Here is a 22,380-nt window from a genome sequence, read left to right on the forward strand (position 1 = left end):
CCCTGGTCAGTGGCCCTGATTGGGCCGACTTGGCCTGCCACAGGCCCCTATATAAGGGTGCCCTGTGCAGTCAGTCTGCGCTGCTGCAGAAGCCTCCACGTGAGGCCTAAAGCCCCTATATACCTGCTGTTGCAGACAGCGACCAGCCCGTGTGCTGGTCGCCTATTTCTGCCATGCTGTCCTCCCTCTGTTTCTGGCCTGAGTCTCTCTCCCAGCCCTCCTACCTCTCACTGCCCCTTGTCCCCTCAAATCGGGGGCTCACAGGTGGGCACAGTGAGAATCTAACACTTCTATATTTGTTTCTGAGCATTGTCTATTTAGTGGCTTGCACATCTTTGCACATAAGTTAAGAAGTATGTGATTCCACACCCCAAACGCACACTGTGTGAGCTCCTGGACATTACTGTCAGTCTTCCGCTGTGCGTACCCTATGTTGGGTCATTTCTAACAGGCCTCTCATGAGCTGCTGGTCGGTGCCCCCATATGCTGGCCGACTAGGGATGGGGGAGTATAGCCAGCCCAGTCTTGCGCATGTGGAGCAGAGAAGTCGAACAGTTCATCCACTCCCTTGTGCTCCCTTCCTTTGGTTGTTGAGCTGTGTGTTCTGAGCTCTCAAGCAGCCCATTGTTTCCAAGGTTTTCCCCTAGTTGTAGCAGGGTTTTCTCCAGAGATCACTTGCAGTTTCCTGTGCCTCTCTCTCCTTTCTCTCCTTCTCAGTGTGTGTGCGTGTGTGTGAGGCGTGCTATCTCTCTCTCTCTCTCTCTTCCGTTCATTTCCACTGCACTTCTCACATGGTATCAGAGCCATGGTTGCCTTGAGACCCAAAGGGCGGAGGGAGTGTTGAGCCAACACACACAGGGGAGGATTAGGGTACTGTTCGGAAGTGTCTTTGAGGAGAAGCGTATTCAAGGAGTGGACTGTTCAGGTGACCAGCAAAGGGGTGACTTTGAAGGGTGTTTTCAGATCAAAGAGGACGTGTTTCCAAGGGACAGAAAGCGAGGTGTGAAGGTACATTGAGCTGTCAGCCCCTTCATCCTCTTCTTCTGCCTTTTCCTCAGATCCCTTCCATCCCATCCACCTTCTCTTTCAGTTCATCGTCCTCTTCACTCCGACATGGCATTTGTCCAAAATGGCAGAGAACAAGACTAGAATTCCAGTGTTGCCCACGTTCCCGGTTGACCGACAGTTGGATGGGCTCAGTTAAGGCGTTTGGCGGGTGATGATGGAATCTGTGTTACAGTCATACAACATGGCAGATTTTGTCTTGATAGGTGTTGCCCGACCAGATCCCCCTAGCAAAGAACCTTGGCATCCTGGCTCGGAAGGAGGCTGAGAGTCTATCCCAGCTGTAAGACCGTGTTAATGCCAGGGTAAGATCATTCATCTTTCTTAATTGTACTCCTCAGGTGATTTATCATGTGAAACACATGACAGTGGTCAAAAGTATATGGGAGCATTTGGTGTACATGTATAACCGAACCTCTCCCATGAAGAGGTTTCACTGGAGGTCCAAATGAGGTTGTTGGATCCCAAGAAATCTTCATCGATGCAGGAACGCATCAACAAGTTAAGGGAACTTCAGCAAGAGGTCCTCCAGGCAAGGAAGCAGATTTCATCAGCGGACATGGCCATAACTCTCCTGTTCCACTTATCCTCTCAGTATGGGGCCTTCTATTCATGCCTGATCACCAGTGATGGGTGAATGAATTGACCAGGGAGGAATTGGTCCCCATGGTGCTTGAGTAGAAGCGCTTCGTCGATCGTACCTATGACATCAACCTGAGGCTTTGACAGCTGATCAACAAGGAAGAAAGCAGTTGACAGCTGAGGAACGAGAAGCTCTCAAAGCATCCCGTACGTGTAACCGATGTGGTCAAAAAGGTCATTATCGACATCAGTGTCCCCAAAGGAATGTAGAGGGGTCCAGTAACCAAGTAGCCAATAGTGTGACTGCTGCGACCACGATCACTCCATCCTTTTAGTAGCACTTGGCAGGAGCTACTAGCAGGCTTTCCAGATCCAAAGGGAGGATTGCTTGCTTGTTTGTGGCAGCTGGACCTACCGATCAGTTGTACCAAGCAGGGAGTCATTTATCGAGGTAGCACTTGGCAAGAGCTGCCAGCAGGCTTTTCGGATCCAGAGGGAGGATTGCTTGCTTGTTTGTGGCAGCTGGACCTACCAATCAGGTGTACCGAGCAAGGAGTCATTTATCGAGGTTAGGCTTTCAAGCGGATCTCGAGCCACAAGGAGTTGTTCCCGCTCATTCAAGTGGAAATATGTTACCAATTTATATTTTGTTTGGACACTATGACCTAGCAGATCCAGAGGGGGTCTCCTAGTGTTCTGCTGCAGCTATTGTCTAATGCTACTGGAGATCCAGATGGGTCAATAGATTGCCATTGCGGGAACCCAAACACAGTTGATTGATCCTTGTGAGCTCTTTTATACCCATTGCCATTGGAGCACTGAAGTTCATCGATCTGGCAACAGTATACCAGTTTAGACTTTAAAGGGGGCTATCTAGCTCTACGATACAAGTGCCCATGCAAGGAAGCAGACCTTGCACCGGAGGCAGTATCAATTGGATTATTGTTCCAAGATCCTGTGTTGGAGTCGTGTACCAGTACCAACAGTTGGATTGTTGTACCAATTGACCCAACCTCTCCATACCGGACCAAAGGAGTGTGTACCTAGCACCTGTCGCCTAGGAGCAACCATTCTAGGTTTCCAATGATCGCGCTGAGGCGGTTCGAGCCACGAGGGGACTTCTTCGACAGTACCTGTGGTGGTCTTCAACGGTGGAGCATCACACGATGGATTCCTCCAATTGTTCCAACGGCGCACCCAACTCCTTGGCGTCTCTATTCCATCCAAGAGCTGAGAGGGAGTGTCGAAGGTCAACATCTCCTGATGTCCCCTTAGAGACAAAGGACCTTGCTTGTGCGTGTGCCCACCCAGTGAGAGGCTAGGGTAGATGAGTGAGGACCTATGTTGTGGGTGTGCCTCGCCCCCGTGAGGATAGGTAGTCCCCTCGTGTTGGCCCGTGCTCATGCCATACTACCTGGCCACGGAGGCGCCCTTTTGTGCAGACTGCTCATGTGCTTGGGCAGAGAGAGTCAACTCCCAAATCTGCAGAGAACTGATTGTCAGCCCCGTATATAGAGCAAAGGGGGTCGGCCATAGGTCCCTTACTATTCGGCCTTGGTGTGGGGAGCTATAGGGCTGGTACCAACCCCTCTTATAGGGTTGTGGGGCCCCCTAGAGGTGGGTTGGCCCACCGACCTGGTTGGCCCAATTACAACAATGGGAACGGCCCCTCATGAGTTGTTGGTCAGTGCCCCCATATGCTGGCCGACTAGGGGGGGGGAAGGGCTTGGCTATATATGTTCCTCCCCTCTCCCCTCATTTCTCATCTTGTGGAGCAGCAGATCAGTCCATACCAGGGCCTGTTGACCATGGTATGAGGAGTCCCCCAAAAGGATCCCTATGAGAAGCAGCATTTGCATTGATGATGAGTGTGATCACATGTTGACTCTGATTGAATGCATGGGTAGCCGTTCTCATAAGGACTTGGATGGTTCAAGAGGTTATAGTCATACATCATTGTGGGATTTTGCCTTTTTCATCTGTGTATGAAAGAATGGTCAAAGAACCATTTTTAAGCTCACCGTGAAACAAGCATAAGCTTAAGCTTAAATGTCATACGTGCTCAATGAAGTACATGTGTGGGGGTCTAGTTCAAAGTATATCTCATTTTTCATGTTTTGGCAATAGAGTTAAGGTGATTGGTTGTGACAAGTTGATATGCTCTTGAACTTGATTTTCAAAGTCTATATGCGATTTTGTAGTACATACATGGGTTGCTTTGGACACCAGATGCTGTGAACAAGGTTTCAATTCAATTTAAATGCTAAAATCAAGCTCGCTATATGTTTAAATCTCTATTTACCTCTCCATGTCAGTTGTTTTTCTCTAAGGGAACGAGGATCTCAAAGATGACCAGCTTTTTATTTCTATACTTTAGGAGAAGATTGCTTTGTTTTTCATGGTTGTTATTTGGTGTGATGGAACTTCAAAAGGAAGACAATGAAAAAGAGTCAAGGAAACTTTTGAAAGCTATTGCGTGCATCTGCATAAGAGACAGAGAGAGAGGAGAGAAGAAAAGAGGTTACGAGAAAACCGCTTAGATGTTCCTCTAGGAAAAGGACGTGTGTAGGAAGCATAAATGATACCGTCAGTAATATGCATACACATATTATTGTGATCTACTATGCTACAAAGATGTATGATCATCTGGGATGAGGATACATGTGACAAAAATAGATGACCACATGATGCTCCTCTATGAAAAGGACGTATGTGAGAAGAATACATGATATCGCCAGTAATATGCATGTGCATCGTATAATGATCTAGTGCGCTACAAAGACGTAAGCTCATCTAGGATGAGGACACGTGAGGAATAGATGACGACATGAGCATTGCTTTACTTGCAAAATGAGAATGCATGTGAGAAGAAATGTTGAGGATATGGCATGTTCCGCTCGGTTTTTTCTTCTCTCGAAAATTTTCGCTTGGGGAAAGGTAAAAGTCCCTCCCAAGAGTCGAAAGTTGAAGCTTTATATCTCTGATTTCTAGTTTCTGATCTCAAATGAGTCTTTGCATAGGAAGTGGGTGTCCACATTGTTGCAACAGTGGAGTACAAGGGCGGCAATGGTGGACTACAAGGGCCTTTTGGCTGGAGTTGAGGTAGCAAATGACTTCGTCTTGAAAAGCTCCATATTGACCTTCGTAAATTTGAGTACCCCAATGCTGTAACTAACCCAAAGTTGGGCTAGGGGTTCAACCCAACCCCAGATGGGGGCTGGGAACTTTGGTCTTCTAACTTCAAAGCCGAGATTACCTAGGACTAAACTGAAAATCAAACTGTGGGCTGCATACTGAGAGAGAGAGAGAGAGAGAGAGAGAGATATTAACGTCCACAGGAGACCTCACGGGTCTATGGAACAAAAAGCACACCAAAATTGTCTAATACATCTAACAAGCATTGTTAGTTAGCAATGTCCCATACCACATTTTAGTGCACATTAACATGTTTAATTTTAACATTACATTACAGAACCTTTCATCAGAACAAGGCCATTAAAGTGTATTATGATTATGATGCATTGTCTATGTTGCAACGACACTAATCTAATGACAATGCACGGTTCCTGTAGACAGGGAGCAAGAAGAAAACTGACGTCGGAGAACTTGCTTGGTGATAGGAAGCAAGACAAGAACCGGGAGCTAGTGAGTGTGGTTCTGATACCACATGAAGGAGCAAATGGAGAAAGGTTGTGAACACAAGTGAGCAAGAAGTGGTCACACAGAAACTCTAATAGAATGCTCAATGAAAATGAAGTACAAGTACTTGGTATATATAGCACCCAAGTACTTGACACCAAAATAGACCAAGTCCTAGTCTATCCTACACCACAGTATCATGCGCCTACAACCCCCTCTCATTGTCACATTGTGGGCCCTCAATGACCCAAAGACATAATATACTAATGTAATCAAGTCCCAATACCAACATAGTGTTTACCTCCATGTTCAGCTCCTTGCAACTCAAGTACCAAGTCGGTACATAGGTACAACCATAGCACCATCTTCTAATGGCACTATCAAATGTCGTCACAAACATGCCTTGCATACCATCCAAAACGGGTACAATCTTTTAGTACTTCCAATCATCGTCCTCTAAATTTGGGAACCATCCAAACCCTGAAAGCGCCAAGTCCTCTAGGTCTGTTTCAACCCATTATGCAGCCGGCATAATCCACAACATACATCCGGAAAACCCGAAATCACTCCAGGATGTCTCCAAACACAAGCTCTTAGTGAGCTCCCCTAAGGTTCAAGTTTTGAGCCCACCAATCCTCTCCTCTCTAAATGCTCAGTATAGTAGTACTCCAATCTCTAAATGCCTCTAGTCCTCTTTGAGAAGTCTCCATTGTCGGTAACGGTTGAAGGTACCAACTCTGTAGAGATACCCATACCAACTAGGTCCACCAACCAACAAAAACCTCCAAGTGCATCTGTTAAGAAAGCTCTTCTTGTATCTGTCAAAGGTTTTCACCCACCTAATAATCATTGAGTACCAAGCATACTACTATAATCATCACATAAATACTAGAAGATTGCATACCTATTGGTTTATTGCTTGTTGTTAAAACAAGACCTCGATGAAGTAATCCATCAGCACGCCTGTGAGTTCCAAAGCCAATACTCCAGTCAGTGCAAGTTACCAACCCAACATTCATCTCAGAGTGGTCTTCATCTTCCTCTCCTCTATGACCGATACAACCTTGTCCTCAGCATGCTCTGAGCAACATATACTATCCTCCTCACTGGATTCTCTTACCATTGCAATGAAGTAATCCATCAGCAAACCTGTGAGTTTCAAAGCCAATACTCCAGTCAATGCAAGTTACCAACCCAACATCCATCTCAAAGTGGTCTTCATCTTCCTCATCCTCTATAACGGATACAACCTTGTCCTCAGCATGCTTTGAGCAACATAAAATGTCATCCTTATCTTCCGGGGAACTTGGATTCTCTTACCTGTTGGAAAACACCACAGCTGCTGCCACATGGCAGTCAGAGAAGCACCGAGTACTAGGGTCCCACACCCACCTCCTAGCCACGCTGCCTCCTCAGTCTTCCAAAAGAGCCGGCTGGGATGACTGAGGAGGTCTTCACCTTTCATTTATACAAGACCCACTTGATTACACATTTGGAAATGGGATATATAATCACCAATGCCATGTGTCCTGCTCGCGTAGCAAGAGCCTTTTATCCCCCTTTTATTTCCATCAACCAAGTATATAACTTAGGCACCACGTGGGGGTTTGGACCACACCAACTATACATAATACTTAGGCCAATACTTCCAACACCCCCCATGGTTCAAACACCACAAGGCACATTAAATTGACTCCCCACAAAGGTCAAACCACCGGGTTCAAGAGCCTCCAATAATCAATGCAACCATTCAAGGGTGCTAATGAAATTCGGAGAGGAACTGCAGTCAGAGCACCCGCAGGCTGCCACCTCCCGCGGGCGCGCAATGCCTGCCCAGCACAAGCCGTAGGCTGCTTGCCACCTCTACACACACCAGTCGCAACAGATTGCTGCGCAGGTCTGCAGCTCAGTGGATGCTTCCTTCTCTCGATAAGCGCATGTGGCATACAAATTTGATGCACACACAGCACTCTCAAAACCCCCATTCCTATCTTGGTACCATGTCCTTGTGCTCTCCTCATTCGGGGACCCTTTATCTAAAACGTGAGCAGCTAGATCTCCAATCAGCTTCCAAACAGTATCCATGACATGGGAGCTTGTGGTAGCTGCCCCTTACTCCATCTAAAAAGAATGCTTCTATCAATCTACAAGATTGGAGTCTACATAATACAGAACTGGAGCCTCCCATGCAAACCATACTAGTACTCCGTGGTGACATAAAAATGGTGTGCTAAAATGCCATGGAAGCCATGTGATACCCTCTGCCACATGGAAAAGGCAAACGGATAATCCCAAATGCAATGGTTTTGGCTCTCTGGCTCCTGACAATATTGCCAACAATCACTACAACAGACCATTTTCTCAATCTAGAACATACAATATTGAAAGAGCAACTAAACCAAGAAGGATATTGGGGATGTGTAACAAGAACATGAGATCTCTCGTTAGAAAATCAAGTCAACTGCCCGAAAAGAAACAAAAATTGAAAAACATAATCACAAATAAGTCACATGAAGGACAATTCAAGCGTGCTATCGATTACCTTATTCAACATAGAAGTTGAAGGTATCCACATTCCAAGATGAGCATCGTAACACTCGACATCAGAAAAATTGACCTGACCATTTCCACCACCAAGTGCAAAAATCCTGTCTCCAACTGTGGCTCCAGCCAAGCTACCACGTTTAAGGCTCATTGGAGCACAGGCAGCCCATTCATTTTTCCTGCTATCATATGTTTCAGCTGGAGAAAAATCAAAAGTTAAGACTTGGTCTAGCAGCCAAGTTGCCAAAAAGAGGCTGGTTCACACTAGTGGACAGCTATCCCTTTTTCAAAGCTTAATCACAAGTTGCTATTTTTGCAACAAAAAGAGAGACTTGTCTGCATCAGTGATTTAAGCACTAGAAAGAAGTTATAAATTTGTGTGCAGCACATACCTGTTGCATACCACAAACTTCCGTTTCCACCACCAAAAACATAAATTTGCCCCATCAACACACTTGCTGCAGCATATGATCGAGCATCTAGCATCGGCGCAACAGACTTTAACTCGTTTGTCGCTGGACAAAAGGCATCTACAGTCCCCAGCCATGACTCACCATCGTGACCACCAAGAAGATATACTTTGTGGGAAGATTCTGGAGGTTCAAGCTTATTCTCCCTAGGTGTATTTCCCACAGTGTATCGCTGTCTGACTATTGTGTTCCCTTGTGATAGATCTTGTAGTTGCCGAGTAACTTTTGACACATCTTCCTTTAAAATCTGCAACTCTAAAGCCATCTGGACCTGATCAAGAACAAAAGCATGCATTCATTTGGCTAAGTCACTACTTTGTATTCACTCTTCTACTCTAAAATATGAAGAGAAGATGAGAAATTTTAGAAAGTTCAAGTCCTTTGTAATCTTTCTATTTTTTGCTTTCTTAAACTATGCAAGCATGCATACAAGCTGTATAGAGAAAACAGTGCATAATATAGCATTCACATGGGCTATACCATACATGCAAAAACTACTTGCTGTGAGAACAATGACAAGAAATGAATGGAAGGCAGGTCCAAGGGATACACTAAATGAGTGAAAAGTTTGAACTGAGGTGGAGTATATCAAAATGCATATGCATAGCACTTATACAACTTGGCAACAGTATAGACCAGTCCACCTCTGAGAACACCGAGGGACCATTGATGTTAGTCTCCAAACTTGGGCTAGCTTGCCTCAACACGTCCATTCAATGTGAGCTATGTTTGAGTAACCCATCATTACCTGATCCAACCCCACAAGATGTACATTGAAAGTCCCTGCAAAATGCCTTCTATCTAACCCCTCATCTCCCTCCATGCACAAATTCTCTGTTGTTAGCTACCAGGAGATCCACATAGCACCACAACTGCTGCTGCTCCTGCTGCCCTCCTTCTTGCTCCTCTCCTTGCTGCCCCCTCCCTCCCCTCCTTGCTTCTCCTCCCTCCCCTCCCTCGCTGCTGCAGCCCCCCCTCGCTGCTGCAGCCCCCCCTGCGCACTGCCTCCTCCACCCCCGCACGCAGCCTCTTCCCTCCCCTCCCTCCCTCCGCCTCCCCTCCCTCCCTACCTGCTGCTCCCCTCGTCTCCTCCCCCAACTCCCCTCCCTCGCTGCTGCCCCCCTGCACGCTGCCTCCTCCCCCCCGCGCGCACCCCCTCCCTTCCCCTCCCTCCTACCTGCTGCTCCCCCCGCCTCCTCCATCCCCTCCTTGCTTCTCCTCCCTCCCCTCCCCCCTACCCTGGCTCCCCTCCCTCGCTGCTGTAGCCCCTCCCGCGCTGCTGCAGCCTCCCCTTGCGCGCTGCCTCCTCCCCCACGCACTGCCTCCCCCCTCCCCCCCCCCTCTCTCCTCCACTCCTCCTCTCCTCTATCCCCCCCTCCTCTCCTCTCCCTCCTCCTTGCTGCCCCCCCTATCCCCTTGCTGATTCCTCCTCTACTCATCCTCTCTCTCCCTCCTTCCCTTCACCCTCTCCCCTCATCTGGAGTACCCTATTCTCCGTTAGGGGTCTCCTGGGCTTCTGGAAAGTGGACGGAGTTCTTCCTTGCATTTGAATCGGCCTTTTCCACCTCAATTGACGAATGGGTTCCCACTCAGTCAATCCGTTACCGCCCACACCGGCCGCGAGAACCATCACTTTCTCAAAAGACGAGCTACAGCAGTTGCAAAAGGATTTGGAGCATGAGTGTTCCACGACTCTCTTCACACGCATTCACGGCTCCCACCCCTCCAGGTCACAAGCTAGAGATTGGATGCTTGCAGCACTTCCCCAGGAGCTCACCCCCCACCTTAACGATGTTCGTTTGTTAAGACGAGGTTTCTTTCAGGTGTGCCTAGATTCCCCGAACGTCACGAGAGACCTGCTACAGGCCGGGTTTCTATTTCTAGGCTACAAGAGGATTTTTTTGTTTCCCTTTCAACCGGGCTTTGACCCAGTTGAAGAGGACAAGCAGGGAGTTTCTGTTTTCATCAGGTTCCCTGGTCTCCCCTCAGTTTATCACCGGCTTCTTTCAGTTACTGGAGAGAGGTTTGGTGTGGTAGCAAAGATCCCCCCTCTTCCTGGCGAGCCCTCTTCAGCTACTGAGGCACTCAGGATGGATGGGGTACCCAAGGTTAGGGTCATTGTCCAGGACCCTAATATTTCAGATGACCACATCATGCTACAACAACCCGATGAGTCCTTCCACCAAAGATTTGAGGTTGTAAGTCGGCAGGACCAGTGCAGGATTTGCAAATCCTCAGGGCACTTTGCCAGAGATTGCCCAAAGAAGAAAAAGAGACCCAGAAAGCAACCAGCTCGTACTAGCTTACAACAAAGAGCAGGAGCAGGACCTACCGCTCCACAGGCACCACCTCAAACACAAGATCCCCCCCTTCCTAGGGCTACTCGAGTCCCTCCTGCACCCCGCACCACCTCTGGCCCACGGTGGGTTCTGGTCGCGATTAGGCCCTCTACTTCAGATCACACATCCACCGCTTTGGAGGCTACCCCCTTGGAGCCTCGGGAGGAGACTAGTGTTCAAGAGCCTTGTTCGACTCCACCCCAAGATCAAGCTGTACCTTCCTCAGCAGCCCAGGTTGTTGGCACCTCATCCGCAACACTTCTTGATCAGCACTCAGTACAGGTGCCTCCTTCTGTGGATAGAGGGAAGGGGGTCTTACATTCTATCCCTGCTTCGGTAGGAATCCTTCGCACCCCCTCCCCAAGACTGGCTCAGCGGAACTCCTTTTCCACTTTGGAGGACTTCTCTGACCTCCCAGATGATGATTTTGTACCTTCCACTTTCGGAGAGCTAGTTATCGGCATCCCTCTTGAGAGATCTTTCTCTCTCTCACCTATGGACTTTCCTCCCCTTGGACCTCGTGTGTATGGCATGAGGTCAGCTCCGGTGGAGGGTTCTTTTTCCACCACCAGGTCGGGTAAGGTATTCCAACCTGCTTCCTCCCGCCAATGAGGATAGCCAGTTGGAATATACAGGGATTCGGCGGCATCCCTCATTGCCGTCGCAGGCAGCTGATTAGGAATCAGCTCCATCCAGGTGTTTCAAGTGGTTCCCTGGACATGCTTTTTCCTCAGAAACACAAACTAGATGTCAGAGATTGCTCCAAGTCAGGTAAGCCGCTTTCAGGCATGACTTTTTGGCTTCCTGCCTTGGGAACCAGAGGAGGTACATGCATATCAATTTCAGGTTCTATTCTCCCTCCCTCTGATCATTGGACATGGTACCATAACCCCCTCCAGGGCCTAGTGGGTTTTACTTCTGATTGACAGACGTAAGGTTGGTTTCCTCAACCTCTATGCTCCGAACAACAGAGGGGACCGCGTTCTGTTTTAAAAAGAGTTGCTCTCGTGGGCTGACATTGCAGATTCGTGGATTATTGGAGGTGACTTCAACATGGTTGAGGCACCTTCTGATAAACAAGGAGGCAGAGAAGGTGGTATTCATTCCCTCGAGAGAGCAGCTTGGGATGCCTTCTTGTTCCGGTTCAGTGGCAGAGATGTTTGGTCAGAGGATGCATTTCATGTTCAGTCACTTTTGTTTTCATGGTCGAACCATAGGGTGCATATGCCTATCCATGCCCGGATTGACAGATTCTATGTGGATGACTAGGCTCTTGATAGAGGGGGGACAGTTTGCATTGCACCTGGTGTTTCCACTTCCGATCATTTTCCGGTAGTTTTGTCCATCTCAGAGCCCCATCTGAGAGGACGGTCTCACAGTATCAGGATCCCCGATGCCTTATACACGGATGAGACCCTCACAGAGGCAGTCTTGGAGATTTGGGTTTCTCACATGCAGGGGGGGTGGCCAGTCCTTCACATGTGGCCACAGCACTTGCCAGTATCAGCAACTTTTATCACTCCGTTGCTAGTGCTCGGCGAGGTGAGGTACTCAAGCAGGAGATTGGTATCCGCCGGCAGTTGGCAGTCTTGCAGAGGGAGGAGCAGAAACGACCATCTGACGCTTGGGTACAGGAGCGCCTTACTACGGCAAGGGCTCACTTGCAGACATTGCTTGATCAGAGAGCAGAGTTTGCCTTCCATGCATGGGAGTCCTTTTGGATACAAATGGGAGGGAGAGTCAATAAACACTTTTTCTCTACACTTGGTCCCAGACATAGTAGAGAGAGTGTCAAGCAACTTATTGACTCTGACGGCGTTTTGCAGTCTCATCCGGATATCGTCATGCACTTAGCGACAGCTTTCTATGCCTCCCTTCTTTCAGTAGATCCTGACACTCATGCCACAGATGTGGCTAGAGATGAGATTTGGCAGAGTTTACCTATGTTGGTCACACCAGAGATGATATGCTCACTTGATGCACGCTTTACTAACACAGAATTCAAGAGTGCTCTCTCCGCCCTTCATAAGGGCAAATGCCCTGGTTCCGATGGTCTTACTCCTCTTTTTATAGCCTTTTGGGATATGATAGGTGATCATATTACTTCAGCCCTGCAGGGCATTTGGGACTCGGGTGAGATGCCTGATTCACTGACCGAGGGACTCATACACCTTATCCCGAAAGGTGGCAACAGGAATTTTGTATCCCATTGGAGACCCATCACTCTTTTGGGCACTCTGTACAAAATCCTGGCCAAGGCGATCAGCATCCAGTTGCAGCCCCTTCTTCCAGACCTCATCCATGATACTCAGACAGGCTTTGTGCATGGCAGGAGCATATTTGATAATATATTTTCCTTTTGGGAAGCCACAAAGTGGGCTATGCAGAGCGGGCAGAGGCTGGCAGTTCTACTCCTGGACTTTGAGAAAGCCTATGACAGAGTAGACTCGGGTTTTCTTGAGGGCACTCTTCTATGGTTTGGATTTTCAGATGCATGGATTAGAGGGGTGGCCTCCCTTTATAGATCCGCCCACAGCCAGGTTTTGATTGGAGGGGTAAGGGGTGAGAGGTTTCAGATTTCCATATCAATTCGTCAGGGATGCCCTTTAGCCCCCTTCCTCGTTCTCTTTGTGGCAAAAGCTATGAGTATCATCCTTAAATCTCAGGCTGAGATTTATGGGTTGAGATTGTCCTTGAGACAGAAGCAGGAGCAAGAGCAGGAGCTTCTTGACTATGAGTTGGCTGATGACACTGCTATTTTTATTGAGGCCTCTTCGCAGTCACTTGATTCTTTCCGAACAGCCTTGGATATTTTTTGCTCAGCTGCAGGGGCACACATCAATTGGCATAAATCCTTTGGCTTTTGGATCAGTGATGAGGACACTCTAGGCTGGGGAGTTGACATTGGCTTTTCTTGGATTCAAAGGGGTGTTCCTATCAGGTATTTGGGATGCCAGGTAGGATTGGACATCTCTCCAGCACAGCAGTATGCCCCAGTATTAGAAAGTATAAGGAAAAAGCTCCTTTTTTGGAGCTCAGCCAAACTCGATCGTGCCTCTAGAGTTGTGGTAGTGAATTAGGTTCTTTTGGCCACCGCCCGGTTTGTGTGTTCTTGTTGGTGCCACTCTAGGGATTGCATCACTCAGCTCATTAGACCAGTCGACAATTTTCTATGGAGTGGACTTGATGGCACGGCAGATGTTGCAGCGAGGGTGGCCTGGGAGACCATTATTTTCCCTACATGAAAGGGAGACTTAATATCATTGACCCGGACTTGCAATGTAGGGCATTGCTTTGTAAGGTGGTGGTGAGGGGACTCATGCCTAGGTAGGAACCTTGGAAGGATTTCTTTTTTGGACGCATTCAGGCTTGCACACCTACCTTAGGATATGATTGGGTGGACAGCCCTCGCTGGATTTTTTCTTCCGCCTCTCAGGTCACCTGCCTCTCCTCTCATGACTGCCATCCTCAAAGCTTGGGGGAGCTTCAGGAACACTCTTCGAAGGGTTCCACCCTCTACCCTTGAAGAGATTGATAGGTAGCCGATCATTTGGAACAATAGTATACTTGATGAGCATGGCAGACCTCCGGACACTTCCTGTTATATGCAGTGGTCTGGATGGGAGAGAGGCCCTGCCTACACAATAGGCACTTGGAAGGCTTTTATCAAGCTACCTGAGGATCAAAGACTACAGACCCGATAAGGAAGCGAGGCAACAGTCGTTCGTCACTCATCCACTCATAGGGTTCACAGTGGGCATTGAGGTGCTTACTCTTTTCTTTTGGCTTTCTATTCATGGAGAGATTGCAGTGAACCTGTGGAGATCACGATTTGGGGCTGATCCCACTTGGCCCTCGTTGTCATTCTGTAGAAGAGTCAGTGCGACATTGCCTTTGGGACTGCAATCAAGCGAGAATTGTTTGGAAAGGAGTTGCTCCGATACTCAGCATTTTTCATACTTCCCCTTTCTTCATGACTTAGGGCTCGGTCGCATGGTTATCCCTTACTGGGCCCCACATGTTTTATGAGGGTGAGCCTTCTTCTTGGGCACTCTCGATCCGCCAACAGGAGATAGAGCCCTGCTCTCTTCAGGATGTACCACATATTCCTTTCAGAGCTTCACATGCTTCAGTGGACACCTCTTGGGAGATTTTGGCTAGCATTTCCTCTTGGCACATTTGGAGAGCCAGATGCACAAAGGCCTTGGATGACACCCAGATACACCCATCACAGGTGTTCACAGGTATTTGGAGTGACATGGTTCACACTTTGATAGCCATATGGGCTAGCATGCAGGGCTCTTCACGGGCAGCCTCTTCTAGGACTGTATTTCTTCGAGTTTGGAGGGGTTCTCCCTTTTTCTCGGAGGTTGCTACCGGATTGAGATGGCACTATCAGCCCCAATCCTTTCTTTTTGGCTCTTGAGCTTTTCATGAATTGCATGGTGTATCCCGTATTCTCGTATGGAGCTTGCTCTAATGGTTTTCTTTAATACTTAATAGAAGTCTCTTTTTTGCAACCAAAAAAAAAAAAGAGAGAGAGATTCACATAGCAGACGAAGCATGCGCAAGAACTTGGTATACTAGCCGGGCTCTTGCTAGCTCACATCGAACACCATGCCTCAGCCCACTTTACCACCCACCCTTTCCCTGGCATAGACGTATTTCACATCAGCGGAGTTATCTAAGCAGAAATGGCAATGTAATTCCTTTACGACAGATTAATGCTGCCTTGAAGATGATATTTTGATACTTGCATTCATCTTTGGGGAAGGGTACTCTTGAAGCTACAAGAATTCAGTGATCCTGTCCTAAATCCCTCTTACCAAATTCACGTAACCGATCAATGATTGGAATGCATTAAACAATATCACTTTTATAACATGACATATTATCTTATCAAAATCTTGTGAGTTCTTACAGCATTGAAATATCTCAATAAATGATAAGCATGTACCTGATTGTGCTCCAGCACTGCATTCCTTTTTCGAAGTTGCTCAACTTCCCTTAATGACTCTAACTCAGCGGAGGCCTCAAACAGCACACGTTTTAACTCCATACGATCTTGTCGCATCTTTGAAATCCAGCATGTGCACCGTGAAAGACAAAATTCTCCATTCAATAGCCATAGTGTGTAAAGGCATAGAACTTGTTAATGTACACAAAAAAGCATATACCTGAGCTATAGCAGCTGCACACAGCTCTAAATTCTTCTGTATAGTCTTTGCTACAGAAGCATCCAAAGCTTGTAGGCTTTCCCTAAGCCTCTCACGCTCCTCCCGCAACATTGTTTGCTCCTGTAAGCACGTTTCTCTAGCCAGTTTCTCCCATTTTGACAAACCACTTTCACTAGGACTTTTTACAATATTGGCAGAGACTTCAGCTGTCTCTTGTATATTGCTTTGTCTCAACAGGGTAACGGGAGCCCCAGCTTCTTCTTGGACACTGTCTTGCATCATCGCTTTTCTTAATTGGTTCAGCTTCTCCAAAACTGCAAGCTCCTTTCCTGTCTTGTCCTGTTCCTCTTCAATGACATTTTGAGTATGCAATGGTAGTTCTGGCTGAGATGTCCTACCATTTGATCTCCAGTCCAAATTGATACCAGACATGGAGTTCTTCTTAGAGTTTGTCCAATTATCTTCATCATGACCATTTTGTCCTTCCTGCAGCTTTGTTGCATCAGTCCCACTTTTCTTCCATGGGGTTGAATTTGAGTCTGTCTGTGCTGAACAAAAGTCGTCCTCGACCCTACTATCACCAATTTCACCGTCCTCAAGAAAGTCATCCCAATGCTCTGGTATATCATTCTTCTCTGGTGTATCATTCTTCTCGTCTGAGGGTGCAAATTCAAATCTTTGGGATGAAGGTATGAAAGCAGCAGCTTTGTGCCAAGAACTGATAGCAGATCTTGTTGTCTTCTTAGCTTTGATCCAGCCATCTTCTTCTTCTTCATCTTGTTTCACTTTTGCTAAATCATTTGTGCTGCTTTTCCATTTAGCAGCTACATGTGGCTTTGTTACGAGCCTATCTGACGAACTAGCTGAGTTTGAAGTAAATAAAGACAACAGCAGATCTGTCTGTGAATGGTCTAGCTCAAATAAAAAATGTGTCTCAGTGTAGTAGTTGTCTTTGATCGCATCCTTGAATGACTTTTCCATCATGGGTTGACAAAGTTTCCTTACCCTTACACGTACCTGCATAACATATCAAGCAGGACAAAATGAGGACCTACAGATGTAATCAAAAGAAATCACAATCTAATGCAGAAGAGAAAACTGTGAACTTGTTTGCATCTCAAGAATCAATTTCTTATCAAATTCCTAGACAGAAATTATATTTATTACAAATGAATCATTCATCTTGATCTGCAATCCCTACCACCACAAATTTAGTCCAACCTGGAAGAGATGTTATTAAAAATAAATCATTCATCTTGATATGCAATCTCTACCACCATGAATTTAGTCCAACCTGGAAGAGTCCATGGCGATACTTTCCATCTTCTGCATGTAGGAGAAAATGAGGTAATGGCTATTGGCAACTGGTGCATGGTACACTACTAAGGCACAAAACAAGGTGGCATAACTCTATATTTCGGCTCTCTTGCAAATTGCTTCACTGTTACTACTAGAGGTCATCTGGTCGTCTGATGCAAACGCAACGCAAAGGCAGCAACTGAACGATATACACCAAGCATAGAAGATTTGTGAAGCCAACCCAGTTGTACAAACATAGATACTAGTCAAAGTGGCTACAGTAGTGGTGAAATCTGTAACCAGGAGTCCAAAAGGCTTCAGTTTTATACAGAGTATCACTGCCACAAAAACGCACAATTACCTTTAACAAAATGAAGCCAATACATTTTAGCATCATGAACTCCAATGTCCCATTTAGGGGTACATGAACTCGATGTCAGAAGCACATATTCAATTTCGCTGTCTCAGATTTGCATGCACACAAGGCAACAAATACCTGTGCTGGATATGGTGTTTTGCCAGATCCATCACGCGTCCAACCATAGGGATTGATGTTAAGTTCTCCTTTGCTTGCCGCCTCAAAAATACCATGCATTTTCCTATCACTATAATTGAACAAAAATATTGGCATTCCAGGTTCGACTTTCTCCACGTAAGAGATATGTGGTGCTGGTAAACCTGCCCAAAATTTCCGATCAGCACAACGACCACAACACTAGCACAACATTTCGTTCTATCATCGAATGGAACAGGCAGATACTCCCTTGAGTTATCCCGCACCATATGCAGCCAAAATAAAAGAAGCGACATATTTAACTAGACAGAGAAAATAGCATAAATTGAATATAAGGAAGGAAATTTGAAACTCCCATCAGCGTGCAACATACAGGTATCGTAGAAGATAATACTACATGACGCCAAGCAGTCGGTGTGTAGATATGTTTTGTATCTGTTTTACCAAGCAAAACATTTACTCGAAACTCTTAATTTAACATAGCATTCTTTGTGCTTCTATTGCATGTGTGACATTTCCTGCACCTGATTGATGTTCTATAGATTTCACTACAAGTGCTCTTTGTCATGCATAGACGTGATGTCAAGCAAGAAGTACAGAAACCATGCTCGACATGGACTTGGCTGACAAGTCCAAAGCCTTCTAATATCATATAGCAAAAAAAGGAAGAAATAAAAGTTTATTAATCTCTATATGATGAACAAGACAAAGTACAGTTCAATGTGGTGATGTCTAGAGGACGTGAGGGACAAATGCAGTACAAAACGGTTCTATGGCTCACCGACATTGTGCAAGGGAGATTTTTGTCACATGGAGCCAGACAATATCAAGCAGAAAAGGGCATACTAGCATTGTGTGTCCAATTGTCCGTATGTATCTGACAAGGCTCCTTCTGTGATTTGGGAGAAAGTCTCTCAGATATATAATCTCGTGAATAAAATACAGATGAAAACAGAAAAGATATAAAGTGCGCCCTTAGTTCAGAAACATCGTGTGGAGTGCGCTAGGCTTAGAATCCATTTGATCCCAGGCATTTGTCGACCAGCTCTGTGGCATATAACTAAAAATTGACTGGCGTTTTGTGATAATGTTGATTTGCTATGAGCTTTTTTGAAGAGTGAGGAGGACGACAAGACTTATTTCGAACATGTTGTCATAACTCATAGACGAAGACAGCTGCGGAAAAGAGGACCAAAACACAAAGCCGCTAACAAAAACGTGATGAACGCAGAAAATGTCCACAATATTCAAAAATTTGGGAGCTAAATTACTCGTCATTATGCCAAATGCGAGGGCATGTTGCAGATTATTGAAGCTTAGGTTGCACGATTATGAAGGATTGAGTTAGCATTGTTCAGTCCAGTTCAGGACGTTATCTCAAATTACGAAGGCAAAGCTTTTTTTAAAGGGTGAGAGAAGCGCCGTTGTGCATGTAAGGTCAGATGCGAGAAGTGGAGCTATCCATTGCTAATTCAAGCAATTTTAACATCTGCAAAGAAAGAACAGTCGGATGGATGCAGACAGCCTCGTCGTAAACAAACCATACAAGCAACGGCTCTAAATGACGGCGGAATGAGACAGCCACACTGATAGAGTTCAAGGAGTTTATTCCACAAACGTTTGCGAAAAAGGGAGCAAGATAAGCGAGGGTGAGTAACGCATATTCCAATAAAGAAAGACTCAGAAAAGGCTGCTAACAGTGAGAGTTTTGTGAGCTCCAGAGTCTGTGCATGTGAAAGAACAAGCGGGCAAACGGGCGCGCTCTCTCTCTCTCTCTCTCTCTCTCTCTCTCTCTCTGTGCGGCGCCGTAGTCGGAGCAGGCAGGGATGGGAGGGTACCGAATATCTGGAGTTGGATACATTCGTTGTAAGTGGAGTGAGTGCAGCCGAAGATGACAGAAGCGAGCTGTTTTTGGGAGAGGTTGAGGAAGTGCAAGGGGGGAGGAGGGGGGAGGGAGGAAGAGGATGGGGGGGGGAAGGAAGCAGAATAAGTTTCGGTGCGACGGCCAGCTCCCATGGCGATGGCGAAAGAAAGGCAAAGGGAAGAAGAAGGTGGTGGCTATGGCGATTGTTCTGTAGAACAAGAAGAAGAAGATGATTAAAGTGCCTATATATATATATATATATGGATTAAATGCGAGTTCTCGCGGGAACATTGTACTAACGTCCCATTTTTCAAGTACCCTCTTCCTTCCATCACATTCCTCATGCTCCTTCCCACCGCTCACTCCCTTCACCCCTACTCTTAGCCATCGCTTCCAACTTCCAAGCAACTAGGTTGCGGTAGGCAGCCTTTTCGTCACGGCTAATTCACCCTGAATCCTCACTATTATCCAAGAGGAGTTTCAGTCGCACGGTCGCGAGCTTTGTCCAACAATTACGCAATCAAGTCATGGCAAGAAAGAAAACATGCAATTACCTCCCTCCTTATATAATAGATTTGAGAGAAGAATGAATTAAAAAGTATGCTTTTGGGTTAATTTTGGAAGGAGTGTTTTAGTCCTTTAGATCAATCTAAAATCAAGGGCCTAAAATTGTACATGTGGCTTAAGAAGAGCTCACAAAAGTTTTGCTTTTCTAGAAAGCACGTTTCAAACCCTTGGATCTTCATAAAGATCAACGCCTATAATCACGACACATGGCTTAACGAGGGCTTAAAAAAGGAAAACTTCCTTCCAGGTTGCCTACCGCAACAAGATTCGCCCACTCGTGTGTGTGTGTGTGCACGCACGTGTGCACATGCTCTTCATGCACCTCACAGTGTTCCTCTTGCGCATCACGTGCTCATCAGAGGGCTAACTGTTAGTCTCGAGAGCAGAGATAGCCAATCACGATCCGTTCCCATCTCTTGACTGACCCCTGCCTACCGCCCAGCTTTTTTTTCCTACGCTATTCAGACACATAAAGTGCATGCTCTTCATTGGTCCACCTAAGTGACAATGACTTGAGAAAAGTGCCAAGTATATATGAGTATTTTCCTTTATACACAAGTTCACGGGAACGTCCGATTTTTCAAGTAAACTCTTGAAACCTCACACCTTCCCCCTTTATTCCTTCCCACATTCATTGGTTCACTCTCCTATCTGTACATCTAGAAGATCTCCGTTCCATGCAAGGACTCGAATTGATTGACGATATTGGGTCATGCTCAAACAAAGTTTGTCAAACAAAAAGGGAAAATGGGTATTTTTTGGCCTTGCTAATGGACTCTAGCAAGATGGCTGGTTTTCTAGCCTAGAGAGCCTTCCATATTTTTCGTTTGTATTTGATTATGCTGACTTTGTTCAAGTGGTCATTAGTGTTTTAAGCTGACTTTGTTAAGGAGTCCATTAGTATACTAGGTCGAGCTAACTTTGTTAAGGAGGAGGTTAGTGTCTTAAATGACTTTAAAAAATTCTCTTAGCTAAGTCTTCTTGCTAAACATCTACTCTTCCTTTCATTGAAAGTAAGGCCATATTGGTTCTTCCACCTTGTTTCGTTTATATATGTATATACTTATGCATTATATAGGATGTGGGGCCAATAACAAGCTGATGACCAAGATTGGTTTTCATTGGAAAAGGGACAGTGGTGCTAAATTTTAGTCACTGTTAAGAAAACTAATGGGGTGGAGGGTGATGATACATAACACTTTGACTATAATGGACAATGTGGGAGGTTGCAAAATACCTTACTTTGGTATGAACTCTAAAGAAGAAATTGACACTCAAATCATCCTTAACAAATGTGTCAAGCATGATACTACTTATTTAACAAGTTTGTGCCAATGTCTTACCCAAAAAACCCGTGCATGTACATAAATTCTAATTTAAAATTGAATATTAGCTATTGCCCTTCATGGAAAGATCAACTAGTTGATGATTCACATGCTCGTCAAAATTTTAAAACATACTTAAAGAGAGTGTCATATTTGTTCATGTGCTATTTGATTAAATAATAATACATGCAAATGCCCCAATCAAAACTAGATACAAAAGTCAAACCTTTCAAATAGGATCAATGAGAAGATAAATAAGCAATAAACAAAAGTTAATTCTAATGTACAAACACTCTTATAAAAAATGTATATACTCTAATAAAAAGGAACAACTTTTGTATTGTTAAACACAAAATGCCAAGTGTATTAAGATGTTGGTCGGGCCTTAAGAAGGAACAACATTAAAGATAAAAGATAATATAAAGAACATAATATTTCAACTATATTTTTGCTTTCTTCTTTTTATAACAAAAAAATTTTAGTCATAAAAAATGATTAATTGAAACTTAAATATGGTTAACAAATTTCAAATTGACATTGACATTAGGATGACAACTATTTGCAATTAAGATCCCCTCAAATATGCAAACCGAAAAAAAATGCTTCAAATTATCAATGGTGAAGGTGGGCAATTGAGGGTGAATAACGTTGCATTTTGGAGTGACATAATAATCTATACAAATATTTTGATTCTCTCTCTCTCTCTCTCTCTCTCTCTCTCTCTCTCTCTCTCTCTCCTTCCTTTGGAACAAATGAGCATAATGATGATGAAAGCTAGGGTCCTCTCGAATGTGGATAATAAGGTTACTAGGTACAAAAACACTTTGCCTTTTTAAGTAAATCATATCCAACATCACCTTTGTGGTCCTAAAGACATAATACTAATCAAGTGTGGAGTCTAAGATTGAAAATGATGAATTTGGATTTTTAAGACTTTAGGCTGTTGTTTTTAGTCAAGAAATGGAAATCTAGATTTGATTTTAGCTCTCAATATG

At 45.4% G+C, this 22,380-nt stretch overlaps 1 protein-coding gene across 2 annotated transcripts in view; it reads right to left on the reverse strand.

Annotated features, from left to right (window-relative positions):
- LOC147898228 (uncharacterized) overlaps nucleotides 1–19,737 on the reverse strand; it is a 65,863-nt gene extending 46,126 nt beyond the window's left edge. For both annotated transcript variants that reach the window (XM_087379013.1, XM_087379012.1), the window contains exons 1-6: nucleotides 19,468–19,737; nucleotides 17,612–17,793; nucleotides 15,817–16,833; nucleotides 15,597–15,713; nucleotides 8,223–8,571; nucleotides 7,829–8,028 (exon numbers count right to left, since the gene is read on the reverse strand). In XM_087379013.1, coding sequence (XP_087235139.1) covers nucleotides 7,829–8,028; nucleotides 8,223–8,571; nucleotides 15,597–15,713; nucleotides 15,817–16,833; nucleotides 17,612–17,793; nucleotides 19,468–19,645 — 2,043 coding nt within the window. In that variant the 5' untranslated portion in view covers nucleotides 19,646–19,737. The remainder of the gene's footprint in view (nucleotides 1–7,828; nucleotides 8,029–8,222; nucleotides 8,572–15,596; nucleotides 15,714–15,816; nucleotides 16,834–17,611; nucleotides 17,794–19,467) is intronic.
- Nucleotides 19,738–22,380: the final 2,643 nt, after the last annotated feature.

Source organism: Dipteris shenzhenensis, chromosome 9 (genome assembly GCF_047967505.1).
Source record: "Dipteris shenzhenensis isolate YYH24624 ecotype China chromosome 9, Dip_SZ_1.0, whole genome shotgun sequence".
Taxonomy (NCBI): Eukaryota; Viridiplantae; Streptophyta; class Polypodiopsida; order Gleicheniales; family Dipteridaceae; genus Dipteris; species Dipteris shenzhenensis.